Source organism: Cygnus olor, chromosome 1 (assembly GCF_009769625.2).
Source record: "Cygnus olor isolate bCygOlo1 chromosome 1, bCygOlo1.pri.v2, whole genome shotgun sequence".
NCBI lineage: Eukaryota > Metazoa > Chordata > Aves > Anseriformes > Anatidae > Cygnus > Cygnus olor.
The window spans coordinates 188,762,150-188,786,917 of NC_049169.1; the positions used below are offsets into that span (position 1 = coordinate 188,762,150).

Genomic DNA, 24,768 nt, shown 5'->3' on the forward strand with positions numbered 1-24,768 from the left:
CTTTTGCAGCTTTTAGGTCAGGAGACTGATGTATTTCACAGCCTGTCTGACTGAAATCACTTTCAGCTAATTGAAGATTTTCTCACTCCATTTAGCTGTTAAACCCTAGCATATGGGCTTCTGATCAGTTTTTGTATTCAAACAGATCCTCAGAGGAAATTAATACTGAAAATACTATTAAAACAAAAAAAAATCTGGATCAAATAAAGTTAAGACAACAATGTTCATGTTGTTGATGCAGAAACTGTCCTCCACTCATCAGGAGAAGAGAGTTCAGTGGATATGAGCTGCCCACACTGGCTGGCGATCTGCTGGGAAGGAACACTTCTCAGAGGTGAAGAGTGCAGTAATGGAATAACAGTTAATCAGACCTTGGATAACTATATCTCTCTAGTTGCCAAAAGGCAGTTTGGTAGTATCTTATTGCTCAGTAGTTGCTGAAATACTCCTGAGGTAGCAATTTGACGCATGATGCTTATAGTAAACTGGAGTTTGTTTTGTGAGTGTTGTTGTTGTTTTTTAATGTTTTATTATTATTTAGATAGGTTCAGAAGATTAAAATAATATGGGCATCACTAGAAGGAATGTCATGAATTATGAATGATGAATTAACTGTACTAGAACCAAAATTCCCTTGTAGCATCTGTGTCAGAAAATCTTACTGATTATTTTGAGCATTAAAAATAAGAGGATATTCTAACATCCAGATTCTGATGGTGTTTTAAAGAAGGAACCTTGCTGCAATCCAGAAGGTTATTCCCTTGAAGGCTTATTTGTGTAACAAATGTCACTTACATGAAAATATGGCGGGACAGAGCCAGAAGAGTTTGACAAGAATTTATGATATACATTTGTACTGGCCTTGTGTAGCCAGCTACCTGGCTTCAGTTGGATTGCAACCTCTTGAAGTAACTTTTGTTTTTGTCTGTGTGTGTGTGCTGCAAAGAGCTTTTTTTTATTATTATTATTTATTATTATTGGTAACAGCAGTGTTTGCTTTCTCACTCATCTGAAATAAATTTACTTCTGGGATGATGTTTTCAGTTCATCAGTTAGATTGGAAAATTTACCACTCTTTAGATGGGGAATTGTAGAACTTGAATGATTTCCATGCTTGTTTGTGTTGGTGCTATAGTTTTTTTTTTTTTTTTTTTTTTTTTTTTTAAAAAAAAAGGAATTGCAAAAATGAATTGTAGCAGTGTAGAGCCAACTGAGACCTCACTTGACTCGTCTTATTCTCATATTTTCTTTATTCTCTTTCTCTAAAGCCAGGGATGAAAAAAATGTTCTTTGAGCAGACAAAATTACAGGAAAGGAGGTTGCCTAACATTAGCAACCCTATTAAGGGACTGAATTTCATTAGCCTGTGTTGTGTATTCCTCAATAGAACGGAATATATTTCTGCATTCACTGTCTTATAGAGAAGATGTGTATCTTGGAGAAAAACTCTCTTTTACTTTACTTTTTTAAAACATAGCTGTGAAGGTACTGAAATACTGTCAGTAACATGTCCCATTCACCAAATTCCCTCTCCAGAATAAGATTTATTGTGAGTTGTTTTTGATTGAAATCACACCTTCTTTAAAAAAAAAGTGTTTAATAAAATATTTCCTGCTACTTGAAAGTAAAGAGATCCTGCGTGTGTTTTATCTGCTAATATATCCATATATAAAAATGACAGTCACTAAGTACACCGTGTCGGTGGTGTGGGAGATGGCACCAGAAGTGATTTAGATTTAATGAATTTGACAAATGGTAAATTTCTAAGCAAAGAACAGCTTCAGTATAAGAAATTGCAAACTGGTATGAAACTTTAAAAAAAAAAAAAAAAAAAACCACAAACTTTTAATGACAAAAGAAATTTAATAACATTGTTTTTTCTCACATACAAGGCTGGTTTTTGAGTATCGTCCAAGAGGGATCTTTTCAACAAGCTCGGTAATACAAGTCCCTGCAGAAGACTGATGGTGCGAGATGTCTCCTGGGCTCTGTAGTGGTTTGTGATGAACCGTTTAGGAGTGAATGTTAATAATGTTTTTGTTACCTTCTGGCATATTTTGATATACTGTCCACATACTCCCAAAATTGAGTTAATCATCTGCAAGGGGTTTAATCATCCGAAAGTTAATTAAGATCTCTCTAGTCATGCATATATTGTATGTTTTCTCTGGACTTTCTTTACTTCTAGAGATAGGCCAAAAATACTTAATGGATAATTTTTAGAATCCTGTAATATAGAGCAGTTATATATATCCTACCCACATATCCTGTATATAAAAGTTATAAGCAACATTTCCACGTTGCAAAAGGCTTGTGAAATAATCCTACACTGGATAACTTCACTGCATGAACTCAGGTAACTGTTTTTCTTGGAGAGGAGAAGTGTATTGTGCATAGCCAGCAGCAGATGTGTCAATATCACAGAGATTTTACAAATAGAAATCTAGGCAAGTAGGAAAGTTTGTGGGTGGCATCCCTGCCCACGGCAGGGAGGTTGGAACTAGATGATCCTTAAGGTCTCTTTCAACCCAAGTCGCTCCACGATTCTATGAAAGCTGGGTAACTCAAGGGGCAGTAGGAAATGGAGAAAGTCCACTAGGATATCCTCGATGGCTTTGAGGATTTGAATGACGCCCAAAATTTGAACTTATAACCTTAAATCTATCTTGGAAGAGAAGAAGAAAAAAATACAGAAAATTCCCTGATTCCTGTGACAAGCTATGCCTGAAGAACATGTAGTAGGACAAAACAAGAAGTGGAAGATCTGAGAAAAGAGGACTTTTTCCAGTTGCTGGAATTCTCCTTTTTTTTTCTTGTTGCTTTGTGCTCAAATCCAGCTTTTTCTGTCTCGCCAGTAAAGGGGGCTGTGAGAACACAGGAGAGAGTGTCCTTGCTTCTGGTGCAATAACAAAAGCATGTGCCTGGGGGGCAGATGATTCACTAAAACTAAATTTCAAGCCTATGTCCCCCAAAAAGTGCTGCTGGAAATTCTTAACAAGAGCTCTTGTGATTTTTCCTAACCTCAGTTTGAAAAATAACCAAACCAGCAGCAGGTGTCCTGCACGGGAGCTCTCTGACATGGTGCCTGACATCTGGCAGGCACTGAAGAACTGGAAACAGGCTCCTAGGGCAGGAAGTATCGTATGATATCACTTCTAGTTGTCAGCTTCGCTTCTCATTCCTTTGGTAAAAAGTATCATTTCAGCCACTTCAAGGAGTGCAGTCAAGTGTGGAGAACTTCTGTAGGGTAAAGGATACCAATGTGAAGACTGGCCATTGATGTTCGTGTTGAAACATCTCCCAACAGTGTTAATCAGAGAGCCCTTAACTCTAAGCAGTCTGGAAAGTTTGCAGCCCTGTAATGAGCAGACGTTGCTTTGTTGGTTATTTTTTTATTTTAATGAAAGAAAAAAGAGGTTTTTTTAGGATCCTGATTTAGACAACTTTGAAATCAAATCTGTCTTAACCTGAACACTCAGAACTATTAATTCGAGACAAACTGTGCCATATAATTATGTTGGTTATTCCCTGTGATACAACATTGTCTGCTGAAGACACTCATCATGTGAGTATAGCTCTTTCAAGCAATTATGGCCTGCATTGAAAATTATTGAAGCTTAACTAATTATCTTACTGAAACTCAAAAGGATAAAGCTCCTCCTCCACCTCTAAATTCCTTTTGTTCTTAGTGAATTTATGGACACTTGAATCGATGGGAGTTTTGCTACTGATTTCTGCAGATCCAGGGAACAACCATGACTTCTTACTTACTGCCTTCTTCCACTTTTCGTTTGGCCAATAAAACATATTTTGTAGTAATTCCTAGGTAAGACAATGAAATCTGTGACTTCCATTTCTTCTCTGAGTGTCACGGGAAGTATTTTTGTGTATATATTACATATCTTAGCATTTTTGGTTTTGATGCTAATGCCTTTATTTGAATTTCAAGGCAGGTAAAAAACACTTAAAGTGTGGCCTTTTTGCTCTCCTGATTTTAGGCAGAGTGAAAGTCAGGTGGTGGTACTTCCACTCAGAGTCTAGCACATGCTTGTTTTTCTGCTCCACACTTTTGTACATTAAATAAATTTCATTTAGAAATGATCAGGTGTGAAACTGACTCATGAAATCAAAATAGCTTTTTTTTTTTTTTTTTTTTTTGCAATTCTTGTAAAAATTTTGTATTTGTGGTTGGGATAATTTTATTTGTATTTACTTGGCTTATCATGGGCAGTGAGTACACAGTATGCTAATTGTATTTTGAATATTTCTCCTCTTGTTTCAGCAAAAATAAGGCTTAGTGTCATCTTTAAATACTCAGCATCAGTGTCTGAGAGACTGATGGAATATTCTTTTCCATAAATACTTGAAAATTAAGTGATTGTTTCAATCTGTCTGTTCACAACTCTTTTGTTCTTGACTGTCTGTCCAGATATGAAGATTTAAATCTTTTCAGCAAACTACTGACCACAAGCAATTCTCAAATTGTGTATTCAGCTGTATTATTTATTAATTTATTAAATTACTTCGTGGATATTTTTGTAATGGGGGGAAAAAAAGGAAGAAAAATTGGAAAAGTGAAGTTTATTTTTACCTGACTAAAATATGATTTTTCTTTCCTCAAAGGTTTTAAACGCCTAACACTAAAGTAATGAATGCTGATAGAAGCTGTTATTCTCTTATGAAAGAAAACAGAAGTATGATCCCTACAGATAGCTACACGTGGGTGCTATCATCTCCAAAGAAATCATTTCTTGACAGGTCTGAAACACATTTCATTTGCTTCTGTGCTACCTCCAGAGTAATTTTCCATGCTGTGAGCCCCACTGAGTCACATCGCTTTGTGCACACAGCTCTCATTGTGTTAATGTTTTCTTTCTTCATTTTGGTTTTGTATCATCCACTGGTGGTCTCCTGAACGGGGGCCTTAAATCTGTTATACCTGCAAAACCTGCTGTATTGTATACTGTGGAGATAGCCTTCAGCACTAGGGATTTCTAATTCAGTCCCTAGCACCTTGGCTAAAATGAAATAGAAAATTGGCAAGCAATAATAAACTTTAGCTTCAGTAGAATTTATAATTAGTTTAACAAAACTAATTTTGTGGGCTTCCTGGAAAACAGCTTGTCTTTTAAAAGATGGATCTTTCTGCGTGTTACCTTGGGTCATATGCCCATCAGTGCCAAGCACTTGCTGATTTACTGCACCAGAAAAGTCCTGGTGTGCTTAGTTGACACACTTATCAGTTGTGGACCGCCTGCTCAACTTGTTACATAAATGTTCTCTTTGGCAGAGAGCATCAAGGTCAACCAGAGCCATATCAGCAGTGTGATGTGAGTAGATGTGACCAGCGCTCATATGACATTTGGTACCGGGCCCCTCCTTCCCTCCCCACCCCCACGCATGGCACAACAGATCACTACTTTCCAGAGTAAAATCCATCGAAACAACATGAACGTGCACTGGAACTGTCATATTACCTAGAAATGCTCCACTTCGTGTCAGTAAAGAAGCCTGCAGGACATTGTGCAGGTAGCACTTCCTGCCTCCAGGCATTCTGCTGTTATAAAAAGAACTTATAAAGAAGGAGGATGGTGTTTATTCTGCTGCACATGTGACTTGTACATCACAGACAAATGTAAGTTGCTAAAGGCTGAAGCAAGAGATATGGGAATTCACAGGATTAATCTCATTAACATTTTAAATCAACCTGCTTTTCTTTTTTTTTTGTATGGTGAGTGCAATGTTAAATAGCATCCTTTAAACCTGTTTGCATTTTTCTATCATCTCCCATCTTGTGACGAAAGTACTTCTTGTATCATAGAAGCTCACAAATGTGTTGTTTAACGTCTTTTAAGGCTAATAAGACAATTGCATGCTTGCTTGGGTCTGGGGCCTGTCAGGTCATCTTCAGGACTACTGGAGGAACAGATCACTGTTGCTACAGTGACCGTCATTCTTCCAGCACATCGGCAGCTGACTGTATAGTATAAAAATTTACCTCCTCCTTACTCCAATAGGAAATCTGAATCTGGGATCGTTAGGTAATGCAATGTACAGATTTTCTGTATCTCAAAAAGCAGTGTCTCTCTCCTCCCACATGTTACTGACTGCACCTACACCGGCATCCCATCTCACTGTATGCTAGCACTCAGATGGAAGATGAGGCCCTACAATGAAGCTTTCCACCACCTCTGTGTCCAGCCTTGGATGTATGGATCTTATGTCCCGGGATGTGATGCTATACTTCATCCACAGGGCCAAATGAGGATTGTAGGAGAGAAATGAAACAAGAACTGAGTAGTAGAATTAATTCACACACATAATTGTTAGAAAGAAAGGAAGGAAGAAAGGAAAAGAAAGAAAGAAAGGTAAAAAGGAAGAAAGCAAGGAAAAGAAAAACATCAAGTAAAAAGTAAGAAGTATTTTGCAAAAAGCCACAGTTTGATCTCATAATCCTGATCCTTCAGTTAGAGGTGAAAAATGCCTCCAGAAATTAGCCTGGGAACTAAAAATCATGGATACCGTAGAAAAACTGGTTGGCAGTGTTTTCTCTACACCATATCCTCTTTTAAGAGCTCACTGTTCTGTAGGCAGTAATTATGGATTTCTGGTCCCACAGTGTCTCAAATATTATCACCTCTGTTTCTGCTAACATTTTCTTATGCTCCCTTGGTATCAACTGTCCTTTGCCTTGAAAAGGACTAATTCAATTAAATTAAAATCAGAGCAGTGATTCATGCTCTCAGTTTACCTTGGAGATTTAGAACTGAAAAAGAGCCTACGTGCTTGAAAGCCCATATTTTTTTTCCAGCTCTATCAATCAAAGATATCTTTGTAAACATTGTCTTGCTTAAATCCTTGGATCATTGCAAGCTCCAAAAACATTGCATTACAAATACAAAGCATCACTGGAGATTTAGAGTTTATGCAATCTGAGATTACTGAGAATCCACTTGTGCTGTGTTTCATTAGCTTTATTTTTACTTAAAAATAAACAGGAATAAGTTTATATGTGGACCTGATATAGCCGATAGGAGGTTGCAGAGGGGATGGCAGCATGTCTGGCTTGTGGTGAGCTAGCCTTAATTATTCAAACAGCAGTCACTGCTCTCTCCCTCCTCCTTTGCCCTCCCTTTGGCTGTACTATTTCCATTGTTTATCGGCATCTGTTACTGCCAACGTCTGCCTGTGACTGGTACAGATAAGCTGGGCTGCTGGATCCCAGGCAGGGAGCCATAGATAGGGAGTGAAGAACAGCTCTGTTATTGTCCATTTACTAGAAATTAATTATCATGATATAAAAGAATAAAAACTGCTCAGCAGCTTTATTTGTCAGTAATTATCTGATAACTTTAATCTAAAGATATAGAAATTGCAGTGAACTAATAACTTCTGAATATCTATATTTGTAATAGTGAACCTTGTACGAGCTTTGCCAAGTCCTAAATGGTAGAGAAATATGGTACTAAAGTCAAAATTATGGAAATTGTAAATACGAAGTGTCAGAGTAGCTAAGATCTTACACTCTTTGTTCAGCCTTTTCCTGAACTGAAAAAAGGAGTGCTGCATTTTGATATATAGGATGACCTTTGTGCTTTCTCCATTAAAACCCCAAGGAATATTCCATATTTCTAGGTTATTTTCTTAATTTTTACTTTGTGGGGGGAAAAAAAATGAACTTTTTTTTTTTTTTTTTAATGCTGAGTTAAAGCCTGGGGATAAAAATCCTCCTGTGCTTCATTAAGGGATTATTTCAGGTCTTACGTATATGACAGTAAACCCGAGAAGTGCGATTCATAACTAGGCTTTTATTGGTCTGATGGCAATGTCTGTATTAGGGAATGAAATGGGGCCAAGGAGCACTCTTTGGAGGGCAAATAGTACACCTTGTTTTGTGTTCCTACAGGGAAGCTCGCTAACCCTCTCTCCCAAAACCAGATGTCTTCTTCCACAGTGCTTATTAGGCATTATCCCCGTGCTGTCTCCACCTTGGTGTGGTATATGTAAGTGGTAGCTGGTTTAGGCCAAAATCATGCCACAGAGTATGCAAATGAACAGCATACTTACAGGGTGATCACAGGGCATCCTGAACCTGTGCCTTGACCTTGTTTCGCCTACTGGTGTAGATGTCGCCCGCTGTGCTAGGTGTTAAACATATGCAGAACAGAATGATAATCCTGAAAACTTACCTCTAACACAGAGAAACAACAGACAGAAACAGCTTTACATAGAGCTACTGAAGCAGTATTGGGCAGTAAGAGTCGCAGCAGTTTCACCATGCAGGAATTAGTAGGGTTCACTTCAGAAACTGAGTTTGCAAACTGCTTAGATGAAGAAGTGTTTTTGCTAAATACAGTTACGATCAGGGTACTCATGGGCAGCTCTTACTCACAGTATGTGCATGAAGAACAACAAAAAGCATAATGGGATTTTAGCTCCACACTCCAAACAGTGCAAGTTTCAGTGCAAACAATGAAAATGTAGAGGCATATTAAGCATTAGGTTGGAAAAAAACATCTGGAGGTGTCCCATCCAACCATCTGTCCAAAACAAAGCCAATTTCTAAGTTAGATCAGGTTGCTAAGTGCCTTGTCCAATCAAGCCTTTAAAAACTTTAAGGGTGGAGGTTGCTTGACCTTTCTGTACAACCTGTGCGAAGGGGGGACACTCTCATGGGGGATTTTTTTTCTAACAGAACAGGATATTGCCTTTCTGTGCTCTCAGTCTCATCATATGTTATATCTACGGTCAGCAACCATCAGAGTGTTCCTGCTCTGGACACCCTCCAGTTCTCCCAACATCTCTCTTTTACTGGGGAGTCTAAAACTGGATGTAGTACTCCATATGGCCTCAGGTGTGATGAGCAGGGAGAGTGATCATGTCCCTTCACGTGCTGGTTATGCCCATGCTAATGCATTGCACCGTGTAATTATCAGAGGAATAAGTAACATGGATTTTCAAAGGTCATTTTAATCAACATGTTAAGATTCCTGCATAGAAGAGGTGGAAGAAAGTGGTAAATGTAAATATTTCAGTTGATTTTCTGTGTGGGGAAAATGCAGTCGTATTAATGCATTTATATATTCTAATAATAAATGCCATCATTTTAATTTATTATTGGGTACATCAAAGTGAATGTCAGTATAATGAACAGCTACACAGTACTAAATGTTATTAATTCAGATATTTAGTCCTTCGTACCTCTTAGAGTTGGTTAAATAACATACTGGAACTTGAAGAGCGAACTGATAACGTTCTGTTTTGTAAAAATCCACTTAAAATGACTTTTTTCCTTTTTCCTTTCTTTTTCTGCCTCTCATGGGCACCAAAAAATCAAGCCAGCCCAGGTAAATAGGTAGTCAAAATAGTTGAAAGAATGACGTGGTTAAGTCTGCACAGTGAAAACAACAGTATTAAAAATGGCCTAGGAATTTGGCATCTTTATTTGTTAGGAACCTGTCCTAAAACAACTTGCATCTCAGGTCCAGGAAATCTAGGGTGTGATACATGGAACTTCAAGTGTACTTAATCCAAGAGCAAAATGTCAGGAATTGATCTCACCAATATTATTTTGCCTGCTATGTGCTGACTTCACCATTCCAATATGGGTCCTAATTAAGCATTGATGTTTACAGACTTTGTTTCATTGATTTTTAAGCCTCCTGTTCTTCAGCAAAATATTCTTAAAATGTGGAATAATCTTCCTGAGTAAGTAATAAATATCTGATCTCTTGTGTCTTCTAAAGCAAGCCTTGTCAAAGAGAAAAATCAGTCACTGAAGCAGATGGGATGACTAATAAATGACTAATACATCTTTGCTTTCTCTTTTTTTTTTTTTTCTGTGATTAAGTTGTGTATAGACATCTTGAATATACAGTTTTCCATATAAAAAGCTGCTATTAAGGCCATGAAGAGATTTTCAGGGATTAGCAAGCGCAGTCTGGGACTTTCTGCATTACTTAATACACTGTCTCTGTATTTCAGTGGATTGAATAGGTTTTTTTTATCTCTTTCCAGAGTTTCACTATGAAAGCCGTCAGTGCTCCTGACTTGGTAAGAACAGTTTTTTCCCATGTGATACTTATCCTATTGATTTTAATAGAAACACACTTTTATTGCATTTGGAGATATGCAGAATGCATCTAAAGTGCAGTGAATTTGCTCAGTCTTGGCATCTTCATTCTCAAGAGCCTTTTCAAAATGTAAATTAGAGACAAAGACTACAGAAACAGAAATTTTAGAGCACATGCTAATTGCAGAAATCTGAGATGGTTTCTCTGAATGGTAGGTTGTCAGTCAGGCTTGAATTAATGTGAGCTCTAAGGATTTGTATTGCTCGCTTAGAGTAGCTCAAGAGGAAACATGAACCTTTGCACTCAGAGGGACTGCAGAGCTAACTCCCAACTCGATCCTCTTGCTCCCAAAGCTCTTTTAGTTATTGTGATCTTGTTAGCATAATTCAGCAACTTTAAAAATGAATCCTATGCAGATCAGTTAGTCAGGAAGTGAAAAGATGTTTCTTACACTTCAAAATCGTAGGTTTACACAGTGATCTAAATTATCAGAAAGCTGTGGGGCAATCCAAGTGGTTTTAGGCTTTTTCAGATGACTTTTTCTGAATGAATAAATTTGCATAATAACAAACTAACAAACCAAACCAAAGCAAGAATGCTTCAAAATCCCATAGTCAACACTTGCTTTTTTGAGCTCTAGGTTTGTAAATACATCTATTTATATGGGGTGTTGTTTTTTTTTTAATGAGCAAATAGTAACTCTTCATGTAAAGAAAGTTCATCATGTAGGTAGATTACCTATGTTCAGATATTTAACTGTCTTTACAAACGTGACTTTAAGAGTTCATTAGAAATGAATATTGTAGTCAATGTTTGAAACACTCAAAGAAGTGGCTGGGCAGAGCTCATTGCTACCAACATACTGCTGTCCTACATTGTAAAAGAGACCCAGGCTGTCATGGCTTTGAAATGTCGGGGCTGTTTATCAGTTGTTTGTCCATCCTGCAGGTGGAGGCTGCCAGGAGCAGTGGCACTCAGGGCCTGGCCCTCTCTGAGGCAGTTCTCCATTCTCTGCTGCTCACCGCCTCGTGAGCAAAGCTTACAAGTTTTCAAGGCTGGCTTGTGGTCCTGATTATAGTGCTTTGTTCTCTTGACAAGGAGGTTTCAGGAATTGTCTATTGACATGAAGACAAACAGGCTATTGTTACCAGCTGATGGCAGAGCAGCGAGTCATAGTGCAGCTGTTTTGGCTTTGCAAAGAAATGGAGGTGTGAAAATTTCGGGGAAAATGACAATAGTGGGCAACAGCGGGTGCAACTCCTGATCTGACTCAAAGCAGACCACAGACTGCCAAGCTGCTGTCAGCATCCTTGCACCAGTCTTTTAGGAATTATATATTTGGGAACGAGATAAATCAGTCCGATTTAAATCAGTCCAATGTAAATCATGCAGGGAAGGGCTCAAGCTGAGAAGCAAGTATGGGGGTTTGGCTTTCTGTTTCCATAGGATTATAATAAATCTTTCCATTACATTTCTTTCTTAAGACTGCCTCCTGTAAAGAAGACAAAGAGCACAGTGGTTGGTAGCACAATAGACATCATGTGGTTGGAATGAGGACATAAACATAAGTTCTGGGAAAGAGCAGGACAAAATGTCCTGCTGGAGAGAAACATGGATGGAGGAGAGAAAGGGATGTCTCTCGCATTCTGCAGATGTACAAAATAGTTTCACTGTCTTCTGCCAGAAGCGAATGTACCAGGAATGTTCTCACAGAGTTAGATCCTGCAACAGGAATTCTTCCCTTCAGCAGCTCAGTAGTTTTCTTTGTGTAAGAGGGCAGAGTAAGGTCCTCCAAAACTAATTTGGCTAAACAGTAAGCCATGAGAGTTGTGTCTGTATTCTGCCTGAGACCTCTGAATACCACCGTGTGATTTTCCTTCATATAGTAGTGGTATGTGTGGGATTTGTGCCCTGGAGGGAGCACTAGAGAAGGTATTAATGTGTATGGAATTATGCAACACAGGAGATAAATGTATATGGGAGAAAACTGCCATGAAGACTAGGTGAGAGCAAATGTTAACAGCAGCAGAGTACTGGAGGATCATAAATGTTGTATTTATGCTTCTGGCTTGTGAGTCTGTCACTGCCAGCTGAGCTGCACAGTGGGGATGAAAATAGCACGTGTACACATGCATGGCACAGCAGAATTTGGGACATCATCTTTAAGTCAATCTCTGCCTTCCTGTACACAGTGAGAGGGCTTACGTAATCGCTGTAGAGATGGCAAGAGACACAAGGCAGAAAATGCTTTCTGAGGAGGATGAAAGGTGAATTGAGCTGACAGACATGAGCTTTTCTGGCTCATAAGAACAGTGGAAGAGGAGACCTCTTCTGCAACAGCAAGAGGAACGTGCGCAAGGACACAGAAAGGGGACGTTGGAAGAAACAGGCAACAGAACAAGAATGATGAGACCCAAGGGAAATTAGCTTAGGGGTATAAACTAAGCCTGGAGAGGTGGCCCAGTTTGCGTTAGCCAAAAAAAAAAAAAAAAAAAAAGGGTACAGGAAAGGTGAAGCAGGATGGAAGAAATCTGTTTTGGACTGGGTTGAGAAATGACTGAGAAATAAGAAATAACATTTCTCTCTCAGGGTGCATTCTCTGTTTATTTCTCGCAAGCTCCCCCAACTCAGGATTATTCTCAGTGCTTTCTCATGTAATGTGGAGCACCCTTTGGACATGTAGTGAATAACTGACATCTAGAAAGAATTTGAACCACATGGCAGAGGAGAATCAGCAGTCTACCCCAAACTGATTTTCTCCCAGTATTCTGAGTGAGCTCCAGGCCAAACACTAACATCAAGTTATCATAAATAATCACTTTTTATCTCTGAGATTAGGTTTCCTTTGGTACCACAGTCATGGTACCACCTAGGCCATGTCCTAAAATTCATACTAATATCAGTCAAGGCTGTTGACAGGAAAGACGTAGAATAGAAAAAATTGAACTATTGTTTAGTCTGCTTTGTTTTTTTGTGGTTGTTTGTTTTGGTGGTGGTGTTGGTTTTTTTTTGTGCTCTTAGTGCTCTTTTTCAAGTATATATTCTTTTGAAAAAAACAACAGATTTCACTTTAATTTATGCTGTATTAGCTTTCAAAAAATATTTAGATTGCAAATATTTTAAGGGGAGTTGTATTTATAAAGATATGTGCTGTGGCTTTTGCAGTTAATTTAAACATCTGTCTCATTCATTAGTTTTGTATAATCTTGGGTTTTGCCAATAAAAAATTGGTGAAAGTTTGGGCAGACCACGACTCATTTATATTTTTAAATAATATTTATCTTGCTGATTTAACTTGAAGGTCTATTCGGTGCTTCACTTAAGCATAAACCTAGGTACCTGGGATCCAGCTGAGCAGTTATCACACTGCCCAGCTGGGGGTGTGATGTGAAAGATCTTCTCTGGAGCCCTCTGACAGCAGCCATGAACATCTCAACAGATAAATCTTAAAAGGACTGTCAGATAGGAAGTGCATTTGTAGAGCCCTGACAGGAAATTTTGTTAATAAAAAGCAATGCATCATTTAGAAATGTGATGAGGGACTGCTGCCCATAACTCCCAAAGCGATGTTTTGTTGGGGTAGCTGGGGAATGACATGATGTTAGTGAGAATGACAAGGACAGAACGCATGCTAAGAGCTCTGTGGTTGTTACTGTTAAGGGGTGAGCCTAAAATGGGAATAGTATCTGTCTTAATGTTGGACAATCTGAGGGTAAAAACAAGAAAACGAAAGCTCTTTGGCATCTCAGAAGGTCTGGTGCTCAGAGATTCTGTAATGTGTTTTTCCTCCTCAAAGGTGGTGTCTTTGAGTCTGACCAGAAGCACACTCACATTACTAGAGGAAGTCCCTCTGTCTTCAGCGAGGTTTGGATCAAATCCCTCTCTTATATGTTGATCACGTCCTCAAAAGCAGAATCACTTGCTCTGAGATGTGCCTTGCCAAAAACTTCCTTAAGGACTTCTCTTCAATTTGCTGGACCAGCAGTTCAGAATTTTTGACACTTTTCATCTCATCAACTTTCTTCATATTTTCTTATTTACAAAAAGAAAGATAGTTCACAGCAATATTGTGGTGGAATTGGAGAAAAAGAGGATATTCTAGAAAACTTGTCTCCTTTATGAGAGCAATGTAAATATAGTTGGCATGGCATATTTGTTGAATCATAACTTTAATGGTCATTTTGCTCACACCATAACTTCTAGTTGTTGCTGTTACATATGATTACTGAATGAATTGTGCATTAATGCTGCATTGCCATGAGCCAACTGTAATCAAGCATGTTCTTTCAGACCACCAGAAGGAGCTATTGAATTCAGAAAAGCTTTCTTTCAAAGCAGGAATTCCTCGTACAGCAGTGCAAGCAGTAGGATAATGGAGCAGGCATGCAGTCTCCCTTGCAATGTCCTGCTCTGAGACACAGTGGAAGTTCTCTTTTAGAGTCTGCATCATTTTCTGGTCTGCTGTCTTGTAGTAAGCAAAACTGACTTCACAGGGTTTAAGATGCTTCAGGGAGAGATTTCAGGCATCATTCCTTGAACATATACTAGTGAATACTAACCAAATCCAAAGAGACGCATAATTCATTGAGACAGGTTTAACTAGATATTTTCAAAGCATAGGGAGTGTGGAAGTTGCCCTTTTCCATTAGGTCAGCTGGAAGATGTTAGGCTAAAAGACCTGCAAAACACTTGAGAGGGCTAATGGCAGCATCTGCAAGGAGAAATGAAACCTGAAGTTCCACTTACCACAGCTTGCTGGCAATTAAAATGCACCAAACAACTGTTACTATGTGTTTTCTGAGTTGATATGAAAATGTGCAATTATTTGTTGTTAGTCCAGTACAGGTGTCTCACGATCGGATTCATAAAATGAGGTATTGGTATTCGTAAGTGGCCTTCTCTCTATGAGCTTTGTGCTTCATTTTTGACCAGAAAATGTTATGCCAATGGAGGGCAGATTGTGTTGCTTCTGCCTGTCTTCGTTTTACACTTTCTTTCATCTGACAGCAGCCTGAAAATGTATTGGTGGTGGCTTGTGGGTGGCACATTCTGTGTTAGTGTGTGTTTGAATAAGCCAATAAGTGTTTTGAATAAGGGACAGGATCTCAGTTAAGTCTGTCCACTGCCATTCACAGCTTGTTGTGCTTTTATAACATTGGCCCTGGAGGAAAGTCATGCTGCTGGTCTGTAACACACTAGCAAGATGCAACACTACATATATTTCACAGAGTGAAACCATATTTGTCTATGGGAGGAACAGGTACTAGCACAAAATAACTGTCTCAGTTAACGTTTCATGTATGCTAGGACGGATAGGAAGTCTGGTTCTTTGGACAGATCTCTGGACTTATGTCTACAGTTGTTGTCATGTTGGGGTATGCTTCTGGATCTGATCATTTCTTTGGGAAGGAAGAACAGTGTGGGGTGTTATCAAAGAGCAAGGTACATGCTAACATATAGGTTAGAGGAGGCTCAGGGGAGACCTTATTGCTCTCTATAGCTACCTGAAAGGAAGGTGTGGGGAGCTGGGGGTCAGCCTCTTCTTGCAGATAAATAGTGATAGAACTAGAGGAAATGGCCTCAAATTGTGCCGGGGAGGTTTAGGTTGGAAATTGGGAGACATTTCTTCTCAGAAAGAGCAGTCAGGTATTGGGACGGGTTGCCCAGGGAGGTGGTGGAGTCACCGTCCCTGGGGGTGTTCAAGGAAAGGTTGGACGTGGTGCTTGGGGACATGGTTTAGTGGGTGACATTGGTGGTAGGGGGATGGTTGGACCAGGTGATCTTGGAGGTCTTTTCCAACCTTAGTGACTCTGTGATTCTAGGTGTTTTAGGGAAAGGAAAGTAACAATCGGCAGAGTCTATTTCTGAGTATGCCATAAAGCAGTGTTTGTCACTAAGCTCCCAGTTGTGATCTTCTGTGCAATTTGCTAAGTCAATGTATTCAGCATATTAAGAGTATTTGTTTTAAACAAATTTATTATGCATGTCTTTGGATTAACAGGAGGAGAAAACGTGTCTGAGGAATAACTTCTCTAAACACTTGAAGGTAGTAGTCGAGGCTTGTCTTAATATGCTGAACCTCTTAATTTATAATGCACTGGTGCTCCAGAGACCTTGCTAGTACTCAGGCATAAGTTTGGGGCTGTACATAGAATAAATCAAACGTTGCCCTGAGGAGCTTACAGTATGAACGGTAACCAGACATGAAAAGCTGATATATATCACAGAGCACGAGGAGACAAAGGAGAAGGGAGAAGCTAAAAGATAACATGGAGAGGAGGAAAAGGCATATTGTGTTGGCTGAGCATCGAGTTTGGAGGTTTCATATGCTGAGCTCTTTTCTCATTTTTTCTTACCGTGGTAATGTCCAGCCCCTGTTAGAGGTGAGGATCTTGTGCTGGGTGCATTACTGTGCAAAGATGGAAACTGCAGGTGTCCCTGTCTCAGTTTTAATTGGTAGGGCTGAGACCCAATGTAAGGTAGTTGGAAAATGATTACAAAGAACAGGTGCAATAAGCAATGAGTTAAATCTCAAAGACATTTCTTTCTGAATTTATCAGATCCATAATAAAATACATTTGTTGTTTTATTATGAGTCAAGTCCTTCTTAATTATGTATGCAATGGGACTACTCCCAGGAGTAATTTGTACAAAGCATTATATAAGTATAAATGCAATTGATTTTTTGTTTGTAGCAGCATCTCACAGAAACTTTTTTTTTTTTTTTTTCCAAAAACAGTTTAACATGCCCTCTGCTCTGTTTCTTGGAAGTGGAAATTAGTTACAGCAATCTAAGCATCTGTAATGACCTTGAACGCCAGTTATTGTAATTTTCTGGAGTCATGAGACTGTTGATTAAAAATAGGAACAAGCACCACACTCTGTGCTCAGTAGCACAGGGGACACTGAGACCATATCGGCCTAAAACTCGCTTGTCTTCATGATACAGCTTTTCATCCCCAAAGCTCTCTATCAGTGTGGCACAAATTACCAGAGGACCTGTCTCGACCTGAGCCTGACTGCCTGTGACAACCATAAATCACAGGAACAATGGCATTGCTGGCACTTGGAAGACAGTTTACAAGCTTGTCTTCCTCACAAAGGAAACTTTCTATTTCAGATCCTCAGTAAACCAGCCCTTTAAAGAAAAGAAAAACCATAGCCTTTATAAAATTAAAGCAAGCAGATACTTTATGTTATTTTGCCTCCACTTCATCGACTGGTACTTGAATAGTGCTAAGAGAAACTACATGGCTAGGTAAATGAAAGCAGACCAAAGGAAGTCAGCTGATGAGAGGAAAGAAGCACATTTTACTGTGCATGAGTCTCTTCAGAAATCCTTAAGTATGTTACTATCGGTGTATTATTTACAGGGAGATGAATCTTATTTTCTCTTTATGAAAATAATAATAATAAAAGAACCTACTACCTAATCCCAGCAAACAGAATATTTGTCTGTCTATTCAGCTGTGACTTACATGACAAGACATCATTCTGTTCTTTAAAGGTGAGATGCCAGATCTGTATGGCAGTGTTCACAGTGGGCTTCCTACAAAGTTCTCCTTTGTCATTTGACTCATGTTGGGTTTGGGGGTTTTGTTTGTGATTATTTATTTATTTACTTATTTATTTTTAATAATAGCCTTGTGATGGGGCTTTTGTGCCCTTTAAACACTGTGTGCTTCACTTCTGCCAGTGCAGGCACTGAAGTACGGCAATCCACCCATATGTCATCATGAAAAATTTGGGACATTCCTTAGGTTTTGCTTGCTCTGTGGCTTCTTCTGGGCCACAAGAATTACATTATTAGAATAAATGAATTCTTACAGGATCAGATTGTCAAGTCACTATTCCCTCTGGAGAGCTGTAGCGTGTCTATTCTGTCCAGTGTCAGTACAATTATACGAGTCGGTATTCACCTGTAAGAATAAAAGGTCCTCAGAATGGCCTCTTTCCAACACCATAAATGTGTTACTCATGGAACAGTTACTAATTAGTAGAATTCAGGACATTCTGATGGCCTTTTCTTTCTACAGCAAACATCTGCCTAGAGTCACAGACCAGACCCACAGAGCAAATAGGGGAAAGAAAACGCATCTTTGAACTCAGTCCGAAGACTTAATAGAAGTTTTCAAGGGATGTATTAATCTCATGTCATATCAGCTTTCTGAAATGTCAGTGTATAGGCTTCCTCTCTTCAGTAAGTGGTGAGAAAGAAGCAGTTGCAGAGGCCAGTTGACCTGATCTATCTTATTCCATTGGCAAGAGAGGAAATTGGGTGACTAGCTTGAACTATAGACTTATTTCTTGGAAGGATAAATACAGGTGAGAGATGTTTCCCAAAATAAGTCTGTTGTTTGCATGCTAGTACTATTGTGTGATGGTATGAGGCAGAGCTGACTGCATTGGTTGTGTTCACCAGGGAAGCATCTTCCATGTGCAGCGTCTCCCATGTCATGTCATCATCAGAGCTCATACATCTAGTCATCCAGTGCTAATGGTGGGAAGGAGGCTGCTGCACTACTTGATTTGCCTTTTTTCTTTCTCCTTTTTAATTTTCCTTCCCCTTAGGGTAAATCTGCCTTACTCAGAGAGATGGAAAGTTACTCCAAAGTGGTTGAGGTTCATGACTTGGTCCATTTTCCTCTCCTGTCCTGTCCCTCTGACCCTTTTGCCCTAGTCTTCAGATTTGACCATCTGTGACCACCGTTATCCAGCACTGTGCAGAGCAGGTCGTGTGACTGATCTCTTGGCACAGCCCGCGTGTTGCCTTGGTGGGTAGTGTGGGACGAAAAAAGCACAATACTCGTCTTTTCTGTCTGAGGCTTGTTTATCTGCACAACATCCAGGCCACTGTGTGAGAGCTCTCCTCTTGGTGATCACTGGCAACCAAAAATGAATCAAATCAAGGCAAAGTTAGGGAAATTCTCCTATACAAAGAGCTGCTCTAAAACAAAGCTGCATTTTTTGTGGTGCATTGTCCTGGCTCTGTGTGAGCCTTGTAAAGAGACAAAGGCAAGCAGGAAGGAAATCTCAGCTGCTTACTAAATGCCCTAATTTGATTTATTTTCTGCTCCCTTCCCCCACCCAAACTGTTCTGCTAACCTGTTAGTCCCAACTCAGACAAGTAAGACCAGCTAATCTGATTAGTCCTGACACACAGGAGCAAGGCTGCTGGGAAAAGCTGGACCCTTACAGCTGTTTCAGGCTTCAGCTTTGATCATAACATTATGGGTTTGCTGAACGTATAGCGCAGCGTGACAGGAGACTGGCAGCATGTACACAAGTGAGCAGTGTGGCCATCGCTGAAGATTTCTGCCCCGGGTCCGAGGCTACTGGAATACAAACCATGTTTCGGGTCACCTTCAATGTGGTGACAGAGAAAGTTACCTTCACCTTGGCAGCCTGCCCCTCTGTCACATGGAAGGTAAGCTCAGATATGCATCATATAAAGAAGCTGGTGGCACAGGAAATTAGTATTTTAAGTGTTTTCCCAACTGTAAGACATGTTTACAAAATTTTAAGGGGAGTAATGACCTTTTAAGGGAACTGCACTGTAAAATGGCGTATGCACCACTGGTTGGAACTAGACAGACTAAATGGATCTGGTTTTAGAGAAGAGATTACTAGTTGCCTTTTAAAGCTTCTATTGTTTGACTTTAAAATAGCCAAATGCACAGCCACTTTGCTCATTCTAGTCTGGAAATGCTACTGTATTTGTATCGACAGCAAATGCTGAGAGGTATATAAACACAAGCCATTAATTTCTGTAAGGACGGGGCAGTGTTTTGGGGAAATATTTCAAGCTTCCTAGATAACATAGGGATTACGAGGATTTGTCAACTTCATCAAGATACAATAACTTAGAAAAAAATTGTGACCCCATAATAAATGACTTGAAGCAAGCAAACAAACAAAAAACTAGACACACAATTTACCTGGCATGTGATTGTAATAAAATTTGGCAGAAGCCAGAGCTGCTTTGCAGGTCAGCTGTTTCTTCCATTCAGAGATTCAGATCAGATCTTCATTTCTTTGAGACACATGTTCCAACCTCATCTCGAAGAGACCAGCATTGTCAGGATGAGATGGGACTAACATTGTTGCCTTTCCTTTCTTTATCAGTGAGTGTGTGCTTTCACTGTAGTGCAGGTTGATAATACACCCACTCACTATCTTCTGAAGTGCTGCTTTAAAAACTTCATTTTAGAATCAATTGCTTACAGAGCAGTAACTGTAGGAACCTCACCTCCATCTGTTATTATGTATTTAAGATGTGAGCCAGTTATGAGTAACTAGATAGTGTGACAGAGCAGGGTAGCTGCTCTTCCTTCAGCTCTGCATGATTCATTATGCTGCATAAGTAGTTGTCATATATCTCTGCTGTATCCCTTCCTCAGTCTTTGACCTGTCTTTTCTCTTGGCTTGTGAGGTAGGCACTGCCCAGAAGGTGTTATTGCAAGTCCTTTAAAGTGCCTGGTACAGTGTGGCCCCAGCCCAGATCTGTACCATTTGTAGAATAAATCCTAAATAAAAATCAGCTGCTGGGGCAAAGAGTGTTTGGAGTAAAATTCACATGAAATAAATTATATTGGATGCTTTCTTTCTGTGTGGGAGTTTACAGTGGTATTACTTCAGATTCCCTACTTATTAGGAAATCTTATCTTCCCAAAGTGAGTGTTCACTAAATGGTAATGAAAGGTTAATTTCAAAAAAATACAGTGGCCTTACCTACACTTGCTAATGGTATATTATATTTTTCTGCCTTCATATCAGAGTTGTGAGGACTTGTAACTCTGCCTTTAGGCTACAAAGCATGTAGGAGAAGGAATTGCAATGGAAAAGGAGACTGGATCTTACCATGCTGTGATGTACCTACCTGGAAGTAAAAATATGTTAAAAAGTAGGCACAATTATATGGAATATATTCCAAAATGGGATGCCAAGCCAACAGAAGAGATGGCTCTGGAGTAAAGCTTACAAGCAAAAACAATCAATCAACAGCAACAAAATGCGCGCACACACAAAAAAAATCCAATAAATTTAAAGTTAATTTTAAAAAGCCTTTGTGGAGGGAGGTAATATTTTTATTGACCAACTCTTACAGTTGGAAAAATCCAACGAGGATTCAGGCACACAAGCCTTCTATTTTCACAGTGGGAGGCTGATGAAAGATACTGTTTCCCTACAACCCTGCCTTGCTTATGTCCTTATATCAGATAGAACAGCACTGGTACTGCAAGTTAATTTAAATCCTTTGAAGCTGAAAGAGGTCACATCACTGCTGGAGGAGGGAGGACAGAGACATGGACAGGAAGAATGGTGCAAGTTTTGTCTCAAATTATTATCTTTCTGCCCCATGCTATGCACTTTTTATTTCTATCAGAAATTAATTTCTAGTTAGAAATTTTGGTGAAAAAATATTAAGGCTGAAGCCTACTCTAATTATATGTATAATAATCATTTTTATGATATTTCAGAAACTGTGGGAGAAAGACAAGACTCCTGCTCTAGGCATTTCACGGTCTGTAGTGCATAAAGCTCATTGCTTTTGTCAAAATATTGTTTTGTAAAAACTAGTTTAATTAGAAGTGGGGGAGGGCGTGAGTACAGGAAGACTTAGAGGGAGGTGACAGCTGAAAAGGGTGCTGACAAGTGCAAAGGGCTCGGAGTTGAACGTGCCTTTTCAAGTAGGCACCAGTGCTTGAAAACCAAAGGAAGAAGCATCTTTATAATAAACCGCAAGCATCTTTGTTCTGAAGCCTGGAGGAGGGGATGGGGCTGCTCTTTCTCACGTCTCCATGTCAGTCTGCCTCCGCTCGTTTGCCAGATCCTCGGAGCGCAGGCTGCTGGTGCTTCTCGATCTGTCAACAGGCGCAGAGCTGATAGGGAGAGCAGGGGGCTGAGCACTGCGTGATACGTCTGGGTGACACAAATCAGGCTGTGGCTGCTATCAGCTTGGCCAGAGTCCCTCTTCAAAGGCCTTTTCAGGTAGCGCTCGTGTGAATCACTGCTGCACTTTCCATCCTTTGCTGCTAGCATTAGGGGAGTCTAGAATTGCACCTCTTTGTGACATATATCTGGCTTTAGGAAGAGATAACAAGATCATGCAGCTATTGATCCACCAACAAACTCCTACCACTTATTTCCTAACCAGGGAATAGACAACGTGCTGCTTAGATGAGTGCAATTCAAACTCACAGGGTACAACCAGCTTTAGTTACAGAATGTACTCACTCGCTGAGGATTAGCTGCACGTGAATCCCATTGATTTCCTCTCACTGTTGATGGGTCTGTTTTGTTGGATCCTGCCTGAACTGTGTAGGGGGGAAGCACCAAAAACTGCTGCTCTGTGCTTTTCTATTCAAGGCCAGGAAGTTCACTCGATGGGGATCAGCCTACCTCGGGGTTTCTTGCCAATTCAGCCCTGCGCTTTGTCTGCCTGACATGGATATATGAATGAGCTGGGGCTGCTTTGCAGGCGGTTGGGAGCCAGCAGAAGCTTGATGCCAAATTTCGAAGGCTGCACAATGGATTGCCCTCCCTTCCAGTTGCAGCCGTTGGGGCAGGGACTTATCATCGGAACGGCTGCTGAGAAATGGCGATGTAAATTCCTCCCTAGGGATGTGAGAACAACGCTCGAGTCCTACAAACCAAGCGGTATCTGTGATAAGAAAACCAGAAAAATCAGGGGGCCCACCAAGCGGTATCTGTGATAAGAAAACCAGAAAAATCAGGGGGCCCGTGTTTTCTCTCTGAGTACAGAGCCCCTGCCTGCAAACGGCCGGGGAGGGCAGGAGGGGAGGCAAGGCGTGGGAAGCAGGCAGCAGCACGCAGCAGCCTTCCCCACTGCTATTTCAAAAGCCTCAGCTGGGCTTACACAGAGCTTTGCTCTGCCTTGTGCTGTGAGAGTAAGTGCAGTTTGTTATTGCTTTGTTGTGGTGGTGCCTGAGTAACCCCCGATGTCAAAAGCCATTGAGATAAATGCAGTGCAAACAGAAAAAGGCCTCAGCAGAAAAGCTCACAATCTAAATGCATGGATTTAGTGCACCCTAGCAAAGGAGCAGACCATGAGCAGCAGGACAGTGTGGTGATGACAAATGTCATCTTGCCACACAGCAGATATCATCATTTTCCTAGCCTCGTACCAAACCCTTAAATGAATGTGACTCAAAAGGGGTCAGGTAATAAATGCAGAAAAGCAGACAGGTCTGCGGTGCTCATTCAGTCCCTGTCTCTAGTTCACCTGCAGAGAATTGAGTGCAGGAGGAGGGCAGCGTGACTGTGCTACATGCTGCAATGGATTACTCTAGGGATTAATCTAGGAAGGTGTTCAATTACCCCAGGGAGCTGCTTCGCCCCCCAGATCCCATTGAAGCTGGGGAGATGGTGAAGCTGGGGATGCTCAGCACCTGCAGGGAAGAATTTCACTTTGTTCTTTAACTTGGATGTTGTTTTCAGCTTGCAGAACAGTGCATTTCTCATTGAACTTCATTTCAGATAAATATGGAGTTGCTAAGCACTTCCAAGTAAAAGTTCCTTGATAAGCATCCAGAAACAGCTAAGGCTGTCTTGAAATGCTTTTTCTACTTAGCTTTTAAAGATCTCTCCAATATACACACCAGCCATATTGTTACATCAGCTTCTATGAACTGACAAGCACAAGGGATGTGTTTATTTTCTGTCCCTGCTCTTGGGTACAGATGCACCCCATTTCGTGTATTTATTAGTTGTTTTTGTCACTTTCTGATGCAGCCAAAGAAGAGATTGACCAATTCCGTTCACTTTTCACAACATTAACAGTTCAGCAATAGTATTGGACGCCATTTCTTGTCTCAGCAACCCCGAAATACACTGCACACTGCCTAGCCCCACTCGGGATTATGATGCATCATTTGGGAGCTACTGCCATAGAAGCAAGTACTCTCTGAGGAGATGACATTGTTATTTCTAGCAATGATAGAGCTTTAGTACCTCAAGCTGTGATGGCAGACCAAGGTTTTCTGCCTGTCATTACACTTCTGGGAGTTCCGCAGTTCCCACATGCCTCCTCAAAGGTCTTGCTACCAGAGATTTGTTCTTCTGTGAAGGACTAATATCTGTTTCTCCCTGTTTATTTGCTTACAATATAGCATGCCCGGCTTTTCTGGCTTCTTGACACCCAACAAAAATATCAGCATTTTCTTAGCCTCAATCAAACCCCTAAATAAATGTGACTCAAAAGGGGTCAGGTAACGAATGTAGAAAAGCAGACAGGTCTGTGATGCTGGCTTGGCCCCCAGCACTAGTTCACCAGCAGATGGTAGCAAACATCTCCATCCTCTGTGATCTTCATCTGGGGCTGTCAGACTGTGAAAGGGCTGGAGTCGTTTGTATCCAGAGAGGAGAAATAAGCTGTAAACAAAATCATTGTGCAACTGGGACTAAGGGAGAAGAACCACGGATCCAAGTGTTTTGGATGTGCTGGGAAATGCTGCAGCAATCGGGATGGAAGAATTAAGCAGAGGCCAGAACAAAATCACTGCAGTGACTTGCACTGAATGGCATGAAAAGCATTTTGGTGTCGCAGTTATTGTTCTTTCGATGACAAAAAGGGACCATTATTTGCAATGTAGCAAATGACCAACACTCAGAACAGCATGACAAAATCAAAACTGCTCTGGGTCAGCTCTGCCTGTGTATGTTGACCCTTTCT

General features: G+C 40.3%; 1 protein-coding gene across 3 annotated transcripts in view; it reads left to right on the forward strand.

Annotated features, from left to right (window-relative positions):
- Positions 1-210: 210 nt before the first annotated feature.
- SPATA13 (spermatogenesis associated 13) overlaps positions 211-24,768 on the forward strand; it is a 171,358-nt gene continuing 146,800 nt past the window's right edge. Inside the window, exons 1-2 of one of the 3 annotated variants that reach the window (XM_040543970.1) lie at positions 211-334; positions 10,018-10,053. In XM_040543970.1, coding sequence (XP_040399904.1) covers positions 10,027-10,053 — 27 coding nt within the window. In that variant the 5' untranslated portion in view covers positions 211-334; positions 10,018-10,026. Of the gene's footprint in view, positions 335-10,017; positions 10,054-19,253; positions 19,501-24,768 lie in introns of those variants that run through there. The other 2 variants (XM_040543969.1, XM_040543974.1) reach the window with 2 other exon arrangements.